The sequence below is a fragment of the Cydia amplana genome, chromosome 3, assembly GCF_948474715.1.
Source record: "Cydia amplana chromosome 3, ilCydAmpl1.1, whole genome shotgun sequence".
Taxonomy (NCBI): domain Eukaryota; kingdom Metazoa; phylum Arthropoda; class Insecta; order Lepidoptera; family Tortricidae; genus Cydia; species Cydia amplana.
Window position 1 is genome coordinate 3555619 of NC_086071.1, and position 21055 is coordinate 3576673.

General features: G+C 38.2%; 2 protein-coding genes across 4 annotated transcripts in view; both read right to left on the bottom strand.

Moving 5' to 3' along the window:
* Positions 1–1782: 1782 nt before the first annotated feature.
* On the bottom strand, positions 1783–10139 carry LOC134662374 (uncharacterized). 3 transcript variants are annotated; one of them, XM_063518579.1, is made up of 5 exons: positions 10098–10139; positions 3238–7478; positions 3007–3127; positions 2685–2825; positions 1783–2041 (listed from the first exon to the last, which is right to left on the bottom strand). In XM_063518579.1, exons 2-5 carry the CDS (start codon positions 7461–7463, stop codon positions 1862–1864), a joined length of 4668 nt encoding a protein of 1555 aa, XP_063374649.1. In that variant the 5' UTR covers positions 7464–7478; positions 10098–10139; the 3' UTR covers positions 1783–1861. The 3 variants fall into 3 exon arrangements, with proteins under 3 accessions (XP_063374649.1, XP_063374651.1, XP_063374648.1); XM_063518581.1 differs by lacking the exon at positions 10098–10139 and adding an exon at positions 8952–9033; XM_063518578.1 differs by lacking the exon at positions 10098–10139 and having other exon boundaries at positions 3238–7509.
* Positions 10140–17211: 7072 nt separating this feature from the next.
* Positions 17212–21055, bottom strand: part of LOC134662405 (THO complex subunit 2) — a 42519-nt gene continuing 38675 nt past the window's right edge. The window contains exons 27-29 of the mRNA XM_063518619.1: positions 20186–20243; positions 19056–19126; positions 17212–17281 (exon numbers count right to left, since the gene is read on the bottom strand). Coding sequence (XP_063374689.1) covers positions 17219–17281; positions 19056–19126; positions 20186–20243 — 192 coding nt within the window. The 3' untranslated portion in view covers positions 17212–17218. The remainder of the gene's footprint in view (positions 17282–19055; positions 19127–20185; positions 20244–21055) is intronic.

The window sequence follows — 21055 nt, forward strand, 5'->3', positions numbered from 1 at the left end:
GTAATATATTTCTTTCAATTCTCTTTGCTAGTGGTTAGAAAGACAATAATACTAAAATGTTCAACTATTCCGCGTACGCACTGTTATACGTCAGGAGTTCCCAACCATTAAAAACGGGAACAGGCGCACAGCTGGGGGGTAATTTGGCCGGAGAAGCTTTTCCAAGAGATCCCGTGGCTTTTCGGTTTTATACCTCCACAAAATTGAAAATACGACCTGTTTTGACAATACTTAAAAAAGGTTGGGAGCCCCTGGTGTTCCCTAAGAATCTTACAATTGCTTATTAACCATTATTTAAATACTAGTTACTTATATGTATATTATGTAAAGTACACATAAGTATATAATTAGACGTAGTTTAGCGAAATTACAAGGATGACTTTTTGACAGAAGGTTAAAATTGTGATGACTTTTGGCGTTATTTATAAACGCGCTACAAGCCTCAATTAAGTGGTTATTAATCGTTTGTCAATCTCTCACTTTGTCTTAATGTTCTTATGTATGTACAGTCAGCTGCAGAGAAAAGGTACCTCCCCTGCATGCAAAGTGCAAACTTCTATGCAGGGGGGTCCCTCTCTCTGCAGCTGACTGTACCTATATCTATTTGTAAGAAAAAGATGATAAATGTACTAATTGAGGCTTGTAAAGTTTTATGAATATGTGGATTTATAATTATATATATTTTTGTGAGTTATCCAGTTTAACATTTCTCCTAAATAACGTCCAATTGTTTGTAGTTACAGAATAATATCACAGTTTTTTTACACGCAAGGTTAAAATCCACTTACGTAATGAACCTAAGCGACCACTCAGTCCAAAAGAACTCAAATTCTTTTCATGTAGGAAATCTTCCGATTCTTAACATCTTATGGCAGTCTAAAAATTTCAACTTAAAATCGATCCATTTCAATTAAAATCAACTTCTTTAGATTTTGCGTACCCCGTCTCTCGTTTTTATTCAAGTAGATATTTATTTACAGTACCTATATATATATATATACTACTACTACGCGCCGCATGCCCCGCCCCGCTGCACGCCCAACTCGAGCGTCCACTCAGGCCTTACACTTACTTTCCGAGTTGAATCGCTTTTATATATCCGCCGAAAACAAATTATATCGGTCATAAATAGCACACTCATAGTGTTTTCAAACTAATGTGTTGGATCATCAAAATCGAGGTCATGCTGTACAAGACCAAACTTAGTATTATCGTCTAACATTTAGGTGCAATCAGCGGCATAGATAAGTGGCTAAACAGACCAATATGCCCTAGCACAGGAGCGGCGCGACAGTATCTCGCCCTACCCGTTCCTCCCTAATTAATACAGTTAGAAAAATACTGGTAGAATCTCGCAGATAGATACTGCCGCGTTGCTTCTTTGCTAGGCCTCTCTAAATACTCTAGCTGGTGTCAGAGTTTGTGTATTAGGTACAGATGATTTTGAACACCTAGCCAATCGATTACTTTTTACTGCACGGCACAAATATACCGACTCTACGACTCTAGCGCTAAATGTAGGTAAATACAATTATTTGGGATCTTCGCCACTAGGAATGGATTTGTACTCTAGTTCTGAACCTTATTTGATACTTGGCTTTTATGAAAAGATTCAAATCCGTACCACGCTTTGACTTGACTCGGAAACCTGAGTCGAGTTCTCGAACTCTACAATAATACGTCAGGCGAGAGAAATATACAACATTAAGAAGATAGCGGACGACCGTTTCTCCGTTCAATTGCAAATCCCATTTTCCCTTCGTTTTGACTCTGATTTTTTACTTTATGCCAATATTCAAAGAGGAAAATGTGGATTACGTTTGTATGGCAAAGCGATCGCGCGCTGTCGTCCATTTTCCTCTCAAGTGTCAGCCACCATACTCTGAAGTCGCGCAGCGATCTCTTCCCGCATGCCGTCCAGCTCCATCAGTCCTTGGTCGATTACGGCGTTGCTGGCGCTGGTTTTGAATGTCTTTAATAATTCCTCGCCTTCCTGTTCTAATTGTTGGCTCGCCGCTTCTAGGCTCGCGATGTCCATGGGCTGAAATCAACCTGTTTATTGCTTAAAAGGTTCATAATTGATGAAAATTAAGTGATTACTATTCTTACGTCTCTATATATGTACTTATTACATAGTATTCTCAGGGCTAAAGTAAAATGCTCGTAATACATACAGAACAGGTTATTTTATTAAAACGAACACTGTACTGTGTGTTGTGTATGTGTTTCTGTATTAACATACAATCATATCAAGCTTAGAATAATTTTTTCCACTTTTAAATTTATTCTAAGCTTAATAGCATCGATCGCAGACGTTTCTGCTTGTTAAAAATTAAAAATACAATCACATCATTTGGTTTGGAACTGTTTAAATTTGTAGGTACTAGGTGTAGGTTTAAGATACATACTTATTGGTATAAATACCTATCTACAGTCAAATAATTTAATTTCCGTGCCATTTCGTACCTTGTCACAGTGACAATCAATTTGTCACTAGGGACCTCATACTCTGTGACAAGGTACGAAATAGTACCTACTAATATTAAATTCCTTTATCGTGCTGAATCGCAACACAATCCCTGGAATTTTGAAGACTATTGAGTTTTAGTTTGAAATTATTAAAATTATGAAATAATTAATTTTCTTATTTTAATAAACGTTGTCGTTTAAACAAAGGTACAGACCTCTTCCTCGTTATCAGGAGCGTCGCTAACGTCGCTCTCAGTTCTCGGGTTACTGTCTCCGCTATCGTCCGCGATTTCTTTCTTTAATAGCTTACTGATTAACAGTTCCTGTTTGTGTTGTATGCCTCGTTTAGTCATAACCTAATAAACAAATAAAACTTTACAAAAATATAATTCATTGTGTGTTCAATGTCAATGTCATTTTGGGTCTTATTTATGTACCTACTCTAAAACCGAAACGTAATGTCAACTGTTTTTTCCATAATTGGCAACTTGCTTTTTGCGTTGGCCTACTGTATAAATAAATTATAAATATACTTACAAAATCAGGACCCAATTCCTCCTGTGTTAGCATATGCGTGGCACGTAAGTCCTTTTCTGTTTCTACTATATGCCATTCCAAATGTATAAATTTAGGTATGTAGATTTTTCTCGATAAAACTCTGAAAATGTATAAATAAACATCTACAGTGAATCGTGTTTAATTTGTCTCTCCTTAACTTGTATCACAAGGTCCGCAGACTGTTAAAATAATAAATAAGCAAATACTTACTGAGTGAGCTTAGTGAATGCTTCCTCTTGCTTGTAGAATTCTGTGTAGTTGAATCCAGGAAACTCAAAACTCACGGAGCCTTGATTATTTTTTCTTCCTCGTACCCAACCTAAGCCTTCAATAGATTTACATTCGATCCACATGTCTGTCCAAAGTGTCTGTCCACCACGTCCATCCATTTCATCATCAGAAATAATTAAAACATCATCATTTGGAGCTTCACATTCTTCTGCAGTAGCTAGAAAATTTTCTATATCCATTTCCAATTCGGCGTCTGTCCCCGTATCAGATCCAGATTGGTGTGCATTTAAATGCTCTAAATTCGTAGGCACTTGACTCTGCATTAGTCTCTTATTTATTTCTTCGGGTTTGAGAATAAACATGCCTTTTTCTTTTTTTGTAGACTCATCCTTTGCGCTTGGTGCTACTGCTATCTTTGGACTATCGGATTGTTTTACTTGAGGCGCAATTTCAGCGACCGGTTTTTTGTGAATTGTAACAATTTTTCTCTTGAGATGACATATAGTAGGTTTGGGTATACTCTTCAGTATTGAAGAAGTCTTTAATAAAGGAGCGTAGCCAGAGTCAGACCGTTTTAAAAGGGACGCGTTTATCACCTTAGGTTGAATATTAGTAGGAGCACAAACTTGAGCGCTGATCACCCTTGGTTGAATCGTAGTAGGAATACATACTTGACTCTGTTCATTAGTGTGTTGCGGAGATATTTGTTTTAGAGTTCCATTTGGCGCAAGTTGATAAAAACTGTTAGTCTTGCAAATTTTAATAGGTTTTAAGATTTTTGAGTTATGAGTTCCATTCGAACCTTGTTTTTCTGCATTTTGGCTTGTGAGTTTATTATCCCATTTTGACATTTCTACAAAACTATCAGTACCTTTATCAGTGTCCACAGAATCTCCAGCAAGCGTCATCATTTCGGTGTCTGGGCCATTTCTTGGTGGCATGAATGACAAAGGATTGTCAAGAACGTTAAAATTTTCGAGTTTTTTCGTTGTAATCCATACACCTTTGGTTCTCCTTTGTTTGCGAATATCGGACATATTTTTTACAGTTTCTATACCAAGTGGTTCGCCTTTTTCGTACGGGCCAACAAACACGCACGGCTCATTTTCGTTTGGTATAGCATAAATCCCAAATTGTGGGCCAGTGCTATTGTCCGCGCATTTTTGAGAAGATAACCTTACTGTTTTTTTTGAAGCACGTGCTACATCAATTGCCTTAATTATACTATCCAATTTCACAAAAAAACCTTTATTGTAGAATTGAATCTCCTCAAAGTCATTTTCTACTGTCATCACAAACCACCTAGAAGAGTCATCTGGTAGCGTATCATGACCTTCGTCAATTGTTTTATCTGAGCTCATATTTTCTTCTTCACGATATTGCCCGAGTGATAAAATCGTAGCGTTAGAATCTTCCGAATCATCGCGGACGTAATCACTCAACGCCTCGGGAGTGTTATTTTTTAATTCCTCATCAGTTTCGTCACTCACTTGGATACTTTCATGGACTTCTTCCGGACTACACACTTTAGTGACAGAACCAATTAATTCCCAACAATGTGATAAGCCCCATAATATGCAAAAGTTGTCTTTTAGATCATTTGCATTCGCAAGCAAATTTTTAACAGTCACTGGATATTTGGATAAATCGGCAAAGCGGATATCATTTATATTTATGCAATGCCTGAAGAATGGATTTCGGGGATCCACTGCCATGAATAGGCGATAAGGCAGTTTAGTTGTAATCAAAAACAGATTTTTTTTATCTCGGTATCTACCTAAAATGAACTCCCATGGATACAGAGCCATTTTTCCAAGATGTGGTGGTTCTAGCGAAATTTTCACAATTCCGCTATTGATGCGTTGTTTGTACTGTTTGTAACTCACCTCTAACCATGCCACTAATTTTTTCTTGTCTGGCAATCGGTTTGTATACAAGTTTATTTTTGTATTTAAGGCCTTTTCATTTGCATTGGCTGGTTTAATAGTCGGGGCTGATGTTAGTGGTGGCAATGGAGGTAGGGTGGGGGGTAGAGATCCAGTAGGTACTGATTTTGTTGGCAAAAGAGTTGGTACGGATCCCACAACCTTACTCGAATTTAACTGTCCTTGGTTACTTGTACTGGCATGATAAAGGTATTCCAATCGTTTGCGAAGTGACTTATCGTGCTGTTCCATTTCCGAGATTTTTCTATTTGCATTAAAATAATATCCATCTGAGAATTTTCGGCCTGTATAGGAGTTTACTCTTGCGCTTCTAGAATAGTAATGAGGCAAAACTAGCTGAGTGCAATCTGTTGCCAAGCTTTCAATTGTTTTGTCTTTCACATGATTTTTGTCATATATATTTCTATAAGAAGGCATACGCGCCCTAATGCCTCTTAAGTTAGGTTTTTCCACATCATCAGTTAGAACTACGCTGTCTTTGTGTTGGTGGACTACATTAATTTCTTTAACCTCGTCGGTTTTTACTTCGGGGAGCGAATTATCAGTAAATATGCATTTACAAAAACATTTATATAAACCATGAACCATACACCACGGTTCTACATTTGGCAAATTAAGTTTTTCGATTACAAGTTCTGCTACTTTTTCGGGTTTGTACTCATTTTTTAGGGACATGTTACTAAAGAACTCTGCGTATTTTCTTGAAGATTTCCAATCTCTGCGTTTAGATTTTAACAACATACTGTTTTCAGGTGTAACAATTACAGTGTGATGAAACTTTTGTTCTTCTTTAGCCATGTTTGAACTCATTTCAGTGTCTAATTTGAGCAAACCAGGCAATAAATTAGAACAATCACGTTCAAATGAATCAACTACTTTGTACTTTGAGAAATCACATTTACATTCAAACATACATTCTATTCGGCCACAGTGTGTTTTAAAATTATAGCTACATTCCAATGATGGGCAAACACAACCCATACTACAGCACGCTTTGGGGCACGTATGAGAAGTTGTATCAACATTTTCTGTTAATCTTATAATGGTTACATCTAGTCTTTCTAGTTCCCCACATTTGCGTTTCAGTCGGGTTTCTTTAGGTTGAATAACAGTTGTAATGTTTGTAGTTTCTTCTGATTTTACATCTCGGGGTTCATCTTCACCGGTGTACATATTGTCTTGTTTTAAGCTGATTTCTACTGAATCTATAATTTTATCAAGTAGACCTTCAATTTCAGATGTTACAACTGAATCCTGATGTGTGTAACAATAACTATCGTCTATAATCGTAGCGAGCGGTGACGGCGTAAACTCACTATTTAAATCACGACGCATTAATATTCGTTGTTGATCGCATTTATAATTGAGATCAAATGTTACACAACATTCACTTTCGATTTGAGTTACAATTTCATTTTTTACCGTAGCCAAAACGGAAACTGAAAACTCAGCCCATTTCTCAGTTATTGTTCCATCTTCCTCTCGCATGTTTTGGAGAAAATGAGATATCGTTGGATCTATGGTTTTTCCCACGGTCGGATTAATCTCAAGAGCAGGTTTTGGTAAATTCTGTAACTCTATCCCGCCAACATGATATTTTTGATAGGAATGATCAAGAAAACTCTTTTTTCTAAGTGGCCCAGGTTTAAAATTAACACTCAAAGAGTTTTGCAGTAAACCTTTTCTCTTTAGCACATGTTTCCGTGTTAATGAGGATTTTGTTTTTTTCGGGAATTGTCTCATTGCTAGATCGTATTTACACAAGAACTTACACGATCCTCCCCTGCTTCCGTTGACTCGGATGCGTTTACTGTTCCACAAAACAAACTGAGTAGGGTGTGCATATTCTTCTGGGTTTAGATTTGTTAACATTTGCCACGCGGATCTTGACACCGGTTTATCGGATTTGAAGATATTTCTAGTAATCGTTTTTGTATTTTCATCTCTAGCGGACCCAGCTTTAATTTTTCGCAGTAAAACATTTTGCTGTTTCTCCAAATCGACCAGTAAGGTTGAGTAGACATCCTTTTCAAACAAGTGTCTAACGTCTCTCACAGTACTAACCTTAAATTTTGATTTTCTCTTTGGTTCATAAGTTTTACCAGTCTTCGGTATAAAATCGCAAGTATTCCTTTTCTCGTATTTTTTTTGTTCAATAGGTTCAGCGGGATTGACTTTTAAGAGATCAGTGAGATCATTTTTCAACGGTTTTGAACTTCGTGTTATATTTGAAGTAAACACTTGAGGTTCTTGGTCCATTATCAGCAACTTAACCTGTAACCAAAAATGTTGTCGCTATATTTGAATGAAAACATGTCAAACGATATTGATTCTAAATAACGCGTGTTTTTAAATACGATACTGTATTATAGCCGGAAGGGATAGTGCCATACATTAGAAAGGGCAGCATGATTCGTCCCTGAATCGCTGTTAAACTTCGGTTTTGTAGGAAGGTCTTTTCTATAAGAAATTTACTTACATCAATATTTCAAACAACATTTACATCAATACACTGAGGATCAAAACACACAAAACCGCGGAGCACTTGCACGAATGAGTGAGAATATAAATGGTACACGGTCAGCTGATGCGAGCCATGGGCACCGTCAGATTGGCCTTATTAGCTGCTCTGCCGAGCGCTTTTCACCTTACCCACGAATTTATAAACTGATATGAAATGACAGCTTTTTAGTATGAAAACCATCGTCGCCGAACACACATTCATAGTAAGTTACTTACAACACGGCATACATTAGTAGCAAGTTGCTAAAAGCAACTTTACATTCCAATAGGGTGTTACCGGTTGACATTTCTAGAATGAATATCAACTGTAGGTAGGTATGGTATGTTACGGTCTAAAATATAATGTCAAAGATATGACCTAATGCCCCCTTCTCCTTCCTAGCGTTTGTCCCGCCTTATTGCCATGGCTCATGGGAGCCTGGGGCTGGAGTTCCCTTGACAACTAATCCCTTAATGTCTTAAGATCCACCGTCCGTCCACCCCTTCCCAGAAAAAAGCCTTTAAATGGCTTAGTCGTTTATCGAATGGCCCCAACGATTGGTTTTCCCTTTGAATTGCTTACCCGTTCATTTGACTTAGCTCTAGGAAGGGGGTTCCCTTTCATTGATACCGCTAAAATGAAATATAGTCTGTCAAGCCGGATATGTCAGTAGCAATAATTAATGTAAAGCAAACTAAAGTATGGTATCCCTAGGAAACGAACAAAAAGCAGCAATATACATCGAACAACGATGAAATGTAAACATGTTCCACAGATAAGATATAAATGACACGCGATTTTCAAACAATTCAAACCGCCGCCGCCTTTTTCTACTTGATTTTTTGACCAATTATACTTTCCTAATTATACTTGGTCAAGTGTATTTAATTCAAATATAACAATGCCAGGCGTTTTATTTGGGGGAAAAGTAGTGCCAGGTGATGAAAGTACACAAACCACTTGAGCGCCTGCAGGAAGACCATGAGCAAATAAATTCTTTATAAATTGCATACCTTTTTCCGTGGCTAGCTCTTAGACCATTTAGATTTATGGTTGGAGCGTTCGAATCCAGTGGGATCGACAAGGCAATTTCATTTTTGCGTCCACACCACAAAATGACAATTTAATCAGATTGAGTGAAAAATTGTCCCACTAATAAGCCTTAGCTTTTTGTTTTTCTTTTGTTGAATGTTCAATGACATGTCAATATAGGAACCAAAGGAACTCTGAAGGAACAAGCTTACCTTCCGTTATTATAATTCCATAACAAATTGCCAACTCCACTACTCGCGGCCTGCGCGGCCATTCAGGAACTGGAAATCAGAGACATTTTTGCAGTTGGATAGGTTAGGTAGACCTTAACATATTTAAAGATAGGTAAATATAGGTATCTATCTAACGTTTAAAAGCAAACACATCAAAAATGGGTTTTATTAATTTACTTACTTATTTATAAAATGAAGTGTCAACAAAGATGAGAAAAAGTTAGTAGGTATCATTAAAATTGTCTTCTACCAAAGTCTTCTACTTTCAATACAAACGAACGACAAACTTCACTGCCTCATTTAGCATCTTAAGATGGCTGACGTCAAAAATACTCGATCGAAACGACCGGGAAAACTCGATCAATTCTACATCGAATTGCATCACTACGCGTTTATTAATAATATCAACTTAACTATAATAAATTAAAACCATACAAATTAGTTAATCTGGGAGTAGCTTTAGTTTTACTCGTCAGTGCCGGACTGCCGGTATTTTATGGGATTTGATTTGACACACATCGATGCATCATCGATGTCCAAATCATGGCCAAAAAACAACTCATGAACGCCTCAACTCTCAAGCCATAGAGTTGAACCATAGATGGTAGGAAGATTCATGAGTTGGGTTGAACCAAGAGAAGTCTGCATTATTTATTAACTTTATTACATTTACGACAACATATTTCATCAAACTCTTTTTTAATATTATTCCCTCGCTTATAAACACTAAACACACCTACTTTCATTTACCGGAAATCGTAAACACGAAGTAAGTAAGTAGGTATAAGGTACTAACCGCGCGTAATAAAGAGCGACACAAATCACAATATCGTAAGTTTGCGGTTAACCAAACCAATGATCTTAAAAATTTTAAACTTAAACACACCAACACCACATAACATAACTAACCATGTGACACGTGGTATACAACATACAACAAATGACCAACCAAATACTACATTTTAATTGTAGATACAAGTCTATCTTATCTATGCCTTACGAATTTAGGAAATGCAAAATGGCGGCGTGTGTATTTACACGCATGATTTATGTTTACTACCTGTATTATATGCCGAATAAGCGCACTGTTTTAAAAGCAATAAGTGGTACCAAGCGTTGCCTTACCTCAGTTACCAACAGCTTTTAGGCATTTTATCAATCATCACATCACATTACAAGATGTATTAAGTACCATTTTCAAAATGGCTGCAAACACCTTTCTAGAACTACTTGACACTCGGTTACATCCGAACGTATCTTTTTAACCGTTTGAAATTTTGCACTGTTAATGGATAGTATAATGCTTTGTCACTGTGAAAAATTAACAATTTGTCTTATTTTTAACATATACCACTAATAATATCACTAAGTTTGTTGGGACACGTTATCAGTATTCAATTATCCCTAAGTCATTCATTCATTCATTGCATCCCACAGATAATGAAAATCAACATGGCGTTTTAAAGAAAGAGCCGTTCATTATTTAATATAGGGAACGAATCATACCAATACCTAAATAATACAATACTTCAATGACCTTATCAATGTAAACACATTTGTTTTGAATGAAGTTAAATTAAGTGCTGAACTAGTCCTCTACTAATCTGAGATTACATCTGTTTTGATTAAACACTGACCCACTGGAAAATGCTGGTAAAAGCACTAAAAGAAAGAAGATGTTATTGGAAATGGTTGACAACGTTTTATCGTAGCGACACTTGCGAGTCGCGAATTTAACGAAGCAATGAAGACAACGGATGTCATGAACATGAACGACCATATTATTTTATAGGTAATATGTTGAAAGAATGGAACTTATGGAACGTACCTGTCAGTGCAAATTTCATTTCATTCACCATTCACCACTCGTTGTTGACTTAAAACTAGTTAAAACTGGGATGTGATTGATGTGATGAATGTGATTTTATTATTGTGTATTTACTGCATAATTAAACAAAACTTAGTGAATTTTATCTTCGTATACGAAACTAATCATAGTCTGTATTATGATTACAATCGAAAGGTATTTATATTCTTAATATAGTACCTACCTACGGTCATTATATTTGTCGATGTAAGTAACCACCGGAGGTTCAAACCAATTTGACAGTAAATAAGAACCAACCAACCAAACTATACTCATCCTTTTCTTTTAGGTGCTAGTACTAGTGTAAGACAATGATAGTTTGATTCTCTCTGTTTGAAATGAGACAGTCCTTTGACAAACTATATTTATGTATCTACAATTTCCAGAATAAGTAAGTACTTGCTTATTTTGTGCAAAGATAGCTATGAATCTCTTTTGTTTTTCTTCATACTTACCAAGTTACTAAGAGATACAAGGCGAATGTTGGTGCCCACGTTAACCGTTCGTATCGTATTATAGTGGTCAGTGGTTCGTATGCCTTGTCCCTTTACGTGACACACAACTTAGGCTGTAGTTTATTTTTGACGAAGGATTGATAATATATTTGCAATGAATGATGGGACACAGGCTTCATATTTATGTTTAGTAATTATTGTAATAAAGAGAAGCGTCGTCTTTTACTTCGGTATTAGTTTGGTAAAAAAATTTCTAACCTCTAAATACAGGGGAAAGTGGGCAGATTCATAATTTCATACATCTTCAGTCAATGGCTATATAGGGATGAAAATTAGAGTAAGTACTGCAATGTTCTGCCGCCAGAGTGCAACACTAGCACTCATCGTAAACCATAGAGCCTAGTTCGGACTACGTTAGTAATTTAGCCGAGTGGCGAGTATTACGTATCTGAACAGCAACAATTTAGTCGAGTGGATCCATTTTTTTTTCTGGCGAGTGAGCCTCCCCCCACCACTCTTACTAATCTACTCGACTACATTTTTGGTGTTCAGACACGTTAAGTAGGTAACAAAAAACAACGGGTTGCACTCCGGGAGTGCCGACAGAAGTGAAAACCCAAAATGTCTGCAGCACTATGTATAACATCATCATTCTCTTGCCCTTGTCCCATTTACTTGGGGTCGGCGCAGCATGTCTTCCTCTTCCATACCTCTCTGTCACCCGTCATCTCATCATTCACTTGCGTTCGTTTCATACCATCTCTCACACAGTCCATCCACCTTTTCCTCGGTTTCCTCTCCTTGTACTTCCCTCCACATTCATTCGTAATACCTTTCTCGTCACATGACTTTCATCCCTCCGCATCACATGTCCGTACCAGGCTAGGCGGTTTGCCCTTACTTTTTCTGTTAGCACTATGTATAACATGAATCTAGTATTAAACTGGATTGGGCATGAGTGGTGGGGATAACTGACAGAACGGGATAGTCTTATGTATCTTTTAGTAGGAGTAGCAGCGAAAGCGCTATTATTGTTTGTCCTTGTCACAGTCTCGCTTTTTTTTTATTCCCCACCGTAAATTAGTATGGATGATTGGTCGAATTGATTTGTTGCCCACCATAACAAATAAATTCGACCAATCATAGCGTCGCATTGCGTATGTTTTGTCCCCCACGGAGGCACGCGTAGACTACTTCTATAGGATGCTACCTTCTATGATGCATAATTGATCCATCCTCCATTCTATTGAAAAACTTACAACACGTGCGAATAGGTAATTCGCAACTCGTGTCGATTTAAAACACTCCCTTCGGTCGTGTTTTAATTTATCGCCACTCGTTTCGAATTTCCTCTTTTTCGCACTTGTATCGAAAATAACTATTCTACTCGTCGACTGCAATGCTTGAATTAAGACTTCGTATAGGTACCAAAGTGAAATCGCATACTTTTTTGACTATGGGACCCCAACTCAAATAATATTCATTTCGATACAGTTTAGGCAGTTGACCAACCGGCCGGTGGCGCGGGGCGCGGGGGCCGGATCGCGTACGAGTATGAAGGTATCGCGGCTGCTCGCGCATCTTAGCTGTATACTTTTGTTTTTTTTTACCTACATATTTGATTCTTCTACTAGTTTAAAGTATTTTTTTTGTTGACTCGTAGAAAAAGTATTGTATACAATAGTGATATAACCAAGCTTTTCAATCTCGTACCTTCCTTAGGCAACTCAGCAAGCTTCGTTGCCTAAACACGGTACTCGACTGAAAAGCTCTTCATTATATCACGATTGTATAAAATACTATTGGAGGTCATGAATCATGATATTTTGAGTTTTATTCACCAGTAGGTACTAGAGTCCACTTTTATTAGCAATTTCATCAAGATGTAGCTTTATTGAATTATGTCATTGAGTTTTTCTTTATTGATTTAAATGCCATCTAAATGAGTGGCCGTCATTTCAAATTAGAGGGGGGGGGGGGGTCTGGACATCGGACGATGGTAGGAAACGGGGTCATTCGAAGCATGATTTTAGGCGGGGGGGGGGGGGGGGGGGGGGAGAATAGATGACGTAATTAACACAATCAGTGAAAGAATATGGGTCAAACTCAAATGGCGTTCTAACAGTTTTAATCTTTCAAGATGGCAGTAAATGTACTGGGGCTATATGAGCATTCTCACTTAACTGTGCACCTTAAGTCGTGTTTCAGTAACGTCTAACCGTTACATTCCTGACAAAATGTAAGGGATCTGACATTGACCGTCAGTTTTGTAACGATTGCTAACCGGCAGTTAAAGGTGCACAGTTAAGTGAAAATGCCCACATAATTTAAATTTACCATGACAGTAACTCTCTATTGGACTATTCACTCTATTCTCTTTGCTGTCAAGTAAACATGAAGTAACATTATACTTACTTTCCTCTTTCGCATGAAGTAAACATTTCGCCGCCGGTTTATATTCGCGTGCGAGCCACGAGACGAGTGTTATAGCCGGTTTAGACTCGCGGCTCGTGGCTCGGCTCTCGGCGCGTCTCGTCGGCTCTCGGCGCGCCTCGTGGCTCGCCTCGAGCGCGTAAGCCCGTCGAGCTAATGATTACACTCTCGCCTCGTGGCTCGTCCCGTGGCTCGTAAGCTCGTCAAGCTAATATATTTTAAACACTAACAGCACGGCATAAGGTTTATAATCGAATGACAAGCCGAACGCGAGTGTGAACGCAAGAGCCCCTTTGGCTCGTGCCCAAAAAACCGCTCCTCCACACGAGCCGAGCCGCGAGACGAGCCACGAGTCCACCGCTTACACTCGCGTCTCGGCTCGTAGCTCGCGCGAGAATGTAAACGCATATAAGCGGTGGGCTCGCGGCTCGGCTCGTGCTCGCCTGGCTCGCGTGGAGCGGTTTTTTGAGCACGAGTCAAGGGGCTCGCGCGCTTGCTGTCTACATTCGCGTTCGTCTGTCATTTGGTTATAAACCTTATACAGTGCCGTTTGTGTTTATTTTATTTATTTATTTAGAAATTTAAATCAGGCAATAAGGCCCATATTACAAATACATATAGGTACCTTACATACTAACTTAGTTTTTAGTTTATAAAATACATATGTATTTTATAAACTAAAAACTAAACACTAGTTATTTAGTCGACAAAACGGCATGGCTTCGTTGCATCGGCTGCTCTTGTGTCGGATTCGGCAGTTTGCCCCGGAACCTCCGAAACCCGACACCTTTCGGCCAGAAGTCGGCGCACTCGATGGTCCTCTGCAGCGGTCGCGGCACGCGCACCTCAAAAGAGTTGAAGTGCACGTAGTGGCGCGATCGAAGCTGGAACACCCTCAGCGTGTAACCGGTCTTCTGGTTTAAAATCGATTAGTTCGACGAGCTTACGAGCTGTGGCCGAGACACGAGGCGCGAGTAAACCTAAACACAAGACGAGCCGCGAGCCGAACCACAAGCCGCGAATGTAAATAAGCTATCAGGATTCGCAAACCTTGTTTATATCAAAGATAAGTTTATGGGGCCCAATACATTCCACGACTCTTCTCTTTCCGAACAGACTATTGGCCCGACCATCAAAATGGGAGTACCCTTTAAATAAACTACTAAAGTCTATTTTTTTATTCCGTAGACTGAAATGACATTTCATAGTATGAACAACATGTGTCATCTCATACTATGAAATGTCATTTTAGTCTACCGAATAAAAAAATAGACTTTACTACCATAGATATAAAAATACTCGTACATAGTGCTCACTCCATACATCAGTTTTGGTATCAAAAAGATTATTATTTTCATAGTCGACATCTAGCATCCAGTAGTGGAATTATCAGTACTGCTACTTGACAATAGATGTTGCACCAACCCAAAATCCTAATGCTCAACAAATTTCAGCTAATAATATAAGTAGCTAACCGGATTATCCGGAACTATTTTCAACTCCTTCTGCTTTAGTATTGTAAATTGTTGTTCAATACAATTTTAGTGAGTTGCGACTCACTAGACATCTAGTCTAGTATCAAGTAGCGCTACTGATAATTCCGGTACTCGATGCTAGATGTCGACACTGAAAACAATAGTCTTTTTGGTACCAAAACTGATGTATGGAGTGAGCACTCTATTTTAAGAATAAACAAATAATCATTTTTATGGACAATCTTACACGGATCGACCTAGCCTCAAACTTAGCAAAGCTTGAACTACCTGTAGAAAGTGTAGAATAACCTGTAGTGGAGATGGACAATATTTGCGCCCGAGATTTAAACGTCGAACGTGCCGCAACTAGAAATTTCTAAATTACCATAAGATCATACTTGTTCATCGATCATATTCAAATAAAGCCATTCTGAGTTGTCAAGAAAGATATTTTATTGCACTTGTCATGCAAAATGTATTTTCTTAATCCGACTATTTAAATTATCTCTAAACTCAGGAGCCACGAATTTTCTTCTCTCTTCTTATCTTCTCAACTTTGACTCGTTGGACCGTCTAGTATAGCATAGTTAAGGAATGTTATAATAGTAGTTTATGCAACAGTGATATAATAAGGGTTCTTAAAATTCAAGGGTCGAAGTTACAAAACGAGACGTAGTCGAGTTTTGTAAAAAAAGACCCGAGAATTTTAAGAACCAATTATGAGCTGTTGCATACATTACTTTTTCTATGACAGCTGCAGCAAAAAAAAAGAGTTATTATTAAAAAAAAAAGAGTTATTATTTAAAAAAACGGAACTTATATCTTTAAAAAAAATAAAGCAGTTGTATTATACTCATAAGATGACTGCTAGCAGTCATCTTATGAGCCTATAGACAAATCATTCAAATGACATTGCTTTAGATATCACTGTCAGTCATTTAATTGACACATTTAAGTGCTGGAGTAGAAAAATGTTATAAAATATTAGAGATGCCCCGAATAATGGCTTTGGCCGAATACCGAATAATCGGCCAAACTCTCGGCCGAATATGCGAACATTGTGAGTCGCAATTATTATGAAAACTGTTCGCCAACAAAGCACAACGTTTGCTAAGACATATTTTTGTAAAACAGAACTACTTAATGAATGTAGTTAGAGTCAATCGAATCAGACCCATGATAAAAATACTTAAAATATTTCATAATCAACAAATGCTTAAAAAAGGGTATTCCTATTTAACAACTTTCCAATAATACATTTTAGTACCTAATTTTTGGTATTTTTTTGTGTAATTTTTCTTTTTAGGTAGGGGCAACAAATATTCGGTATTCGGCCGAATAGTAGGGAACATTCGGCCGAATAGTAGGGAACATTCGGCCGAATACCGAATATTCGGCAATGTGGCCGAATACCGAATATTCGTGGCATCTCTAGTTATAATACAGTTTATTGTAAACTATGTATGTGAAGAATATTGTATTGTACGGTAAGTCACCGTTTTATCTCGAGCGACCCTGCCTCTGTCAACGTGTCCGAAATATACTTTTGCGTTCAATATTAATTTCTTAAGACATTATACAGTGATTTTCTTGGATTCCGTTAACTTCAACGGGACCTTATTTACGACAGTAGGTTTATATTTTAATATTAGGTATGTAAGCAATAATCTTGAACACCATGCAAGCCAAAATATTCCCTCTAAATCTCTCTAAATAAATAAATTGTATTATAAATATGTACATACTTTTATCATAAATTTGACAGATCTTGTGAGGATTTGTTCCATTTTTAATGTATGAAGCCATGTTTAACTCTTTTGGTAAGACATGTCCTCAATGTCTTAAGTGTTGATTATTTTGTGTCGATGATAAATTACTTGAGAGCAATGAAAAGTACTGTACAAATGAAAGCTAACGAAATCGAAAAAAAACCGGCGTATATAAATACGGAGAATTGTGATGCGATGCGGCCGCATTATACGTAACGTTAGACACGTAAACGACAACATAAAGATATTAAAAAGGATATTGTTTATCTCTCGGTTCTTCATGCGACCGATCCCTGAACGGCGACTTTTCCTGTAAAAAAAGAAATGTTTTATTAAATCTGACACCCATAACTCGTACATTTTTATGTAACTACTACACAATTTTATGTTATAACTGTTGTGTGTGTGTTATAACATTCTTGTTGTTGATCGTTACTATACTTTAAGGCCCCAGTACACAATGGGCCATCGCCGGCCACTCCAAGGGACGCATTTATGCGTTAGAGGGAGCAAGTGATATTGCTATGTCATTCTACCGCATGGCTGCGTCCCTTGGAGTGGCCGGCGATGACCCATTGTGTACTGGGGCCTTTACAGGTCTGTCAAAACCAGTTTGTAATGCCAATTGCCAGTAAGCTATCTGTCATATCTCATATGTACCTATTTATACATACCCTGACATTTAATATTATTTCGATTTCGACCCATAAAGTGAATATTTCAATCACGCCGCCATATCGTACGAACGGTACGATGCTTGTAGTATGTACTTTTATGATTTTTTTAAAGCAAAAAAGAAATTAAAAACGTAAACCCACCTGTCCATAACAAACTAAGGGTTAACGCATTGTATTTTATAAATCTACTAAACGTAAACGACTTCGACTAACTGACAAGTTTGTTGCGCCGGTTCTTCTCGACCGATGTCGTAATTTCAGAAGTGCTAGTAGTCAGACTTGCAAACGTGCGCGTGTGGCCTATTTACAGAACAAATACATTGATTTAAGCTAAAAAACCTTAGCATCGAGCCCTAAGATCTCATATACAATGTTATTTTGAAAAAAAAAAATAGGCTACTTGGGCAAGCCGGAACTTGGAGCTTGGGCTTGCGTTGCAAACAATAAATGGTATGTTGTTGCCTTGTTTTACATATTTCGACTCTATTGCTATTTGCTAAAACATATTTTCTTGTGTGTTCCGAGTTCAGGATGCTTAGACAAGATACCAATAATCGTGTGTAAAATCTGGCGAACGAAACGCAACTGTCTCTGTCGCACCAATATAGAAGAATGAAAGAGATAATTGCGCTACGCTACGGAGCGTGAACGATTGGCATCTTGTCTACGCATCTTGAGCTGAAATCTTAGGATCTCATATGTGGCGTTATCTATGAAAAGGGACCTTATTGTCGATGGCGCTTACGCCATTATTAACGATGCTCCGATATAAATACAATGCCGCGCGACGCTGTGCGGCGTTAGCGCCATCGACAATAAGGTCCCTTTTCATAGATAATGCCCCATATATAGATTAGCGCGCCCCGCCAAGGGGTTAGCTGCAATTTGAAAACGTTTAGTATTTATTTCCATTTGTCGTTTTTTTTTCGTAGTCACACCATGGGCAAAGAGTATAGAGTGTCTAGAGAGTTAATGTCATAGTAAATTATGTAGCCACAGTACATTTACTGCCATCTTTTGACTAAGATTAAAACTGTTAGAACGCCATTTGACTTTGATCCTTATTCTTTCACTCATATGTATTAACTTGTAAATATTGATATTAACGCCATCTAGCCAAGCATAGGCCAAAGGTTATGGCGCCATCTCTCGAAAAGTTTGCACCATACCTTTGGCCTATGCTCGGCTAGATGGCGGTAATTTCAATATTTACAAATTAACACATGTCAGTGAAAGAATAAGGATCAAAGTCAAATGGCGTTTTAACAGTTTTAATCTTCGGTCAAAAGATGGCAGTAAATTTACTGTGGCTACATAATTTACTTTGACAATCCGCCTCTATTTCAAATTCTCTTTGCCATGGGTCTATTTCCATTCTAGTCAGAAACTATATGTGAAGTTTCTTACCCGTTTATGATATTTCTCGTAATGATGCTCTTCCTGCGCTCCGTTTTGGTGACCTCCCATCTTTAAAACAGCTAAAACATATAAGCTAAATTTAAGCATTCTTTATGGAAGTAATAGGTAAGGTCAGGTTGGGTAAGTGAAACTATTTTGCTTGGGGCAAGAGAAACAGTTTGAGAATTCCATAAAAGTGTTTCAATTGCCCCGGTGTTTCACTTACCCAACCTGACCTTACTTCATAAATAATGTATACTATAACAATTTTATTACGATCACTTCGAACGAACTTTGTTGGTTAAATCATGTGATTATGCAAATGAAAATGGCAAAATATTTAATTGATTTATTTATTCGGTAGATCCCGTCTAAAGTAACGGCCTGGCTACGACATTTCGCGACTGGCTGCGACTAAGCGGGCTAAGGCGAAAACCATAGGTGGGAACGAAAAGTCCGATCGCTGTCTCGCTCCAACCTATGGTAGTCGCCTAAAGCTGGACTTCCGAGCAAAGCGGCTCTGTCGCAACGGCCGCAGCATCAGAGCCGCTGCGTCAGTGTCGCAGCGGTAACGACGCAGATACACTTCCGAGAGCGGCGCGAAACCGGCGACAGTCGCAGTTGTTATTCCATACAGGGCAGACATGTTGATACATGATGAACCGATCAATTATGAAAATATTATTAGAAGAAGAGTTTCGCTTCTATTATAATATGGAGCGAAGCCTACCCAACTCAATTTTCAAAAGTATAAATGATGAAGACACTAGCATCTCGATAAAAAAAAACTAAAAAAACTGAGAACAATGCAAAATTCAGGAGCTTATGTCAGTTATTTTATCGATGGTACATGAAGAACTTGCGCCAAAAACATAAAGGAACTACGTGCGATAGTAGCGACTGCGCGACAGTGCTTGCGCAGACATAGCACGGCCGCTATCGCCGGGCGATACTGACGCGACGGCATTGTCGCTGCGACTGAGACGCTGCGCTCGGAAGTAATTTCATACATTTCCATACTGCATAATACTATCGCTCTGTCGCCGCGTCAGTGAGCCGCTTCGCTCGGAAGTCTACCTTTAGCCGAAGTCAGTCACGCAGTATCGTGGCCAGGCTGTAAGGTAAGAAGCTGCCATTACCTTTTTGTTCGTCGCGCCGTCTTTTCTGTTCTACAATTGCTGATTCATCAGCTCTATCCTACAGAAGAAAAAAATCTTTATTATATTTTGTGATATATGTATATAGGTATATACGATGTGGGTACACCTAGATTATGTTTACTTAGGTATAGGATAGTTGTAGTTCGTCAGTCTTTAATTAAACCTCCTACGAATTTGTACTGCTGATACCTAGACTTCCTCATTCCTGTTCCTGGATTTAATATTTTCAAATATGCGAGGTTTTCTGTATATTAGGTAAATGTGGAGAATGTATTGCAGGTAAGACCATCAGAGGGCAAAAACTCTCTTATTGTTGTACGTACGTTCAGATCTGAAACACAGTCAGTAAGGAAGAGCTACACTCCTTCGTCTCTAATGCTCCTTTTCTCGTAATGCATGTTAATTATAAGATGTAATTATTTAGAAGATATGTAATTATTTTTGAAAAGATGTGTCCCGCCAAGTTTGTTGCCGGTCCCATAATGGGATACCCTCCTCCAATTGAGGGGGAATTTAAATCTTCTCGGGGCAGAGGTGTAGGGTTGGAGCCGGTCTACCTAGCTTTATTTGACGTTCATAAGCGCATTGTAATTATGCCTACTTGAATAAACTATCTTTTATCTTTACCGGCGTGTAAGTGGGAGTATGCGTGAGTATGCGTGCAAACGCCACAGTTAAAAGCGACGAAACAACTTGTACTTAGACGGTCTTGTCCACATTGACCTTTATTTGTTTTATACCCAGATACTACAATGGCATTTGTAAAGTGTTGTGGTGATATTACCGAATATCCTTTGTCAAATTGTTGACATTTTTAAAATTCCGATGCATTTTTCGGTGTTCTTGGGG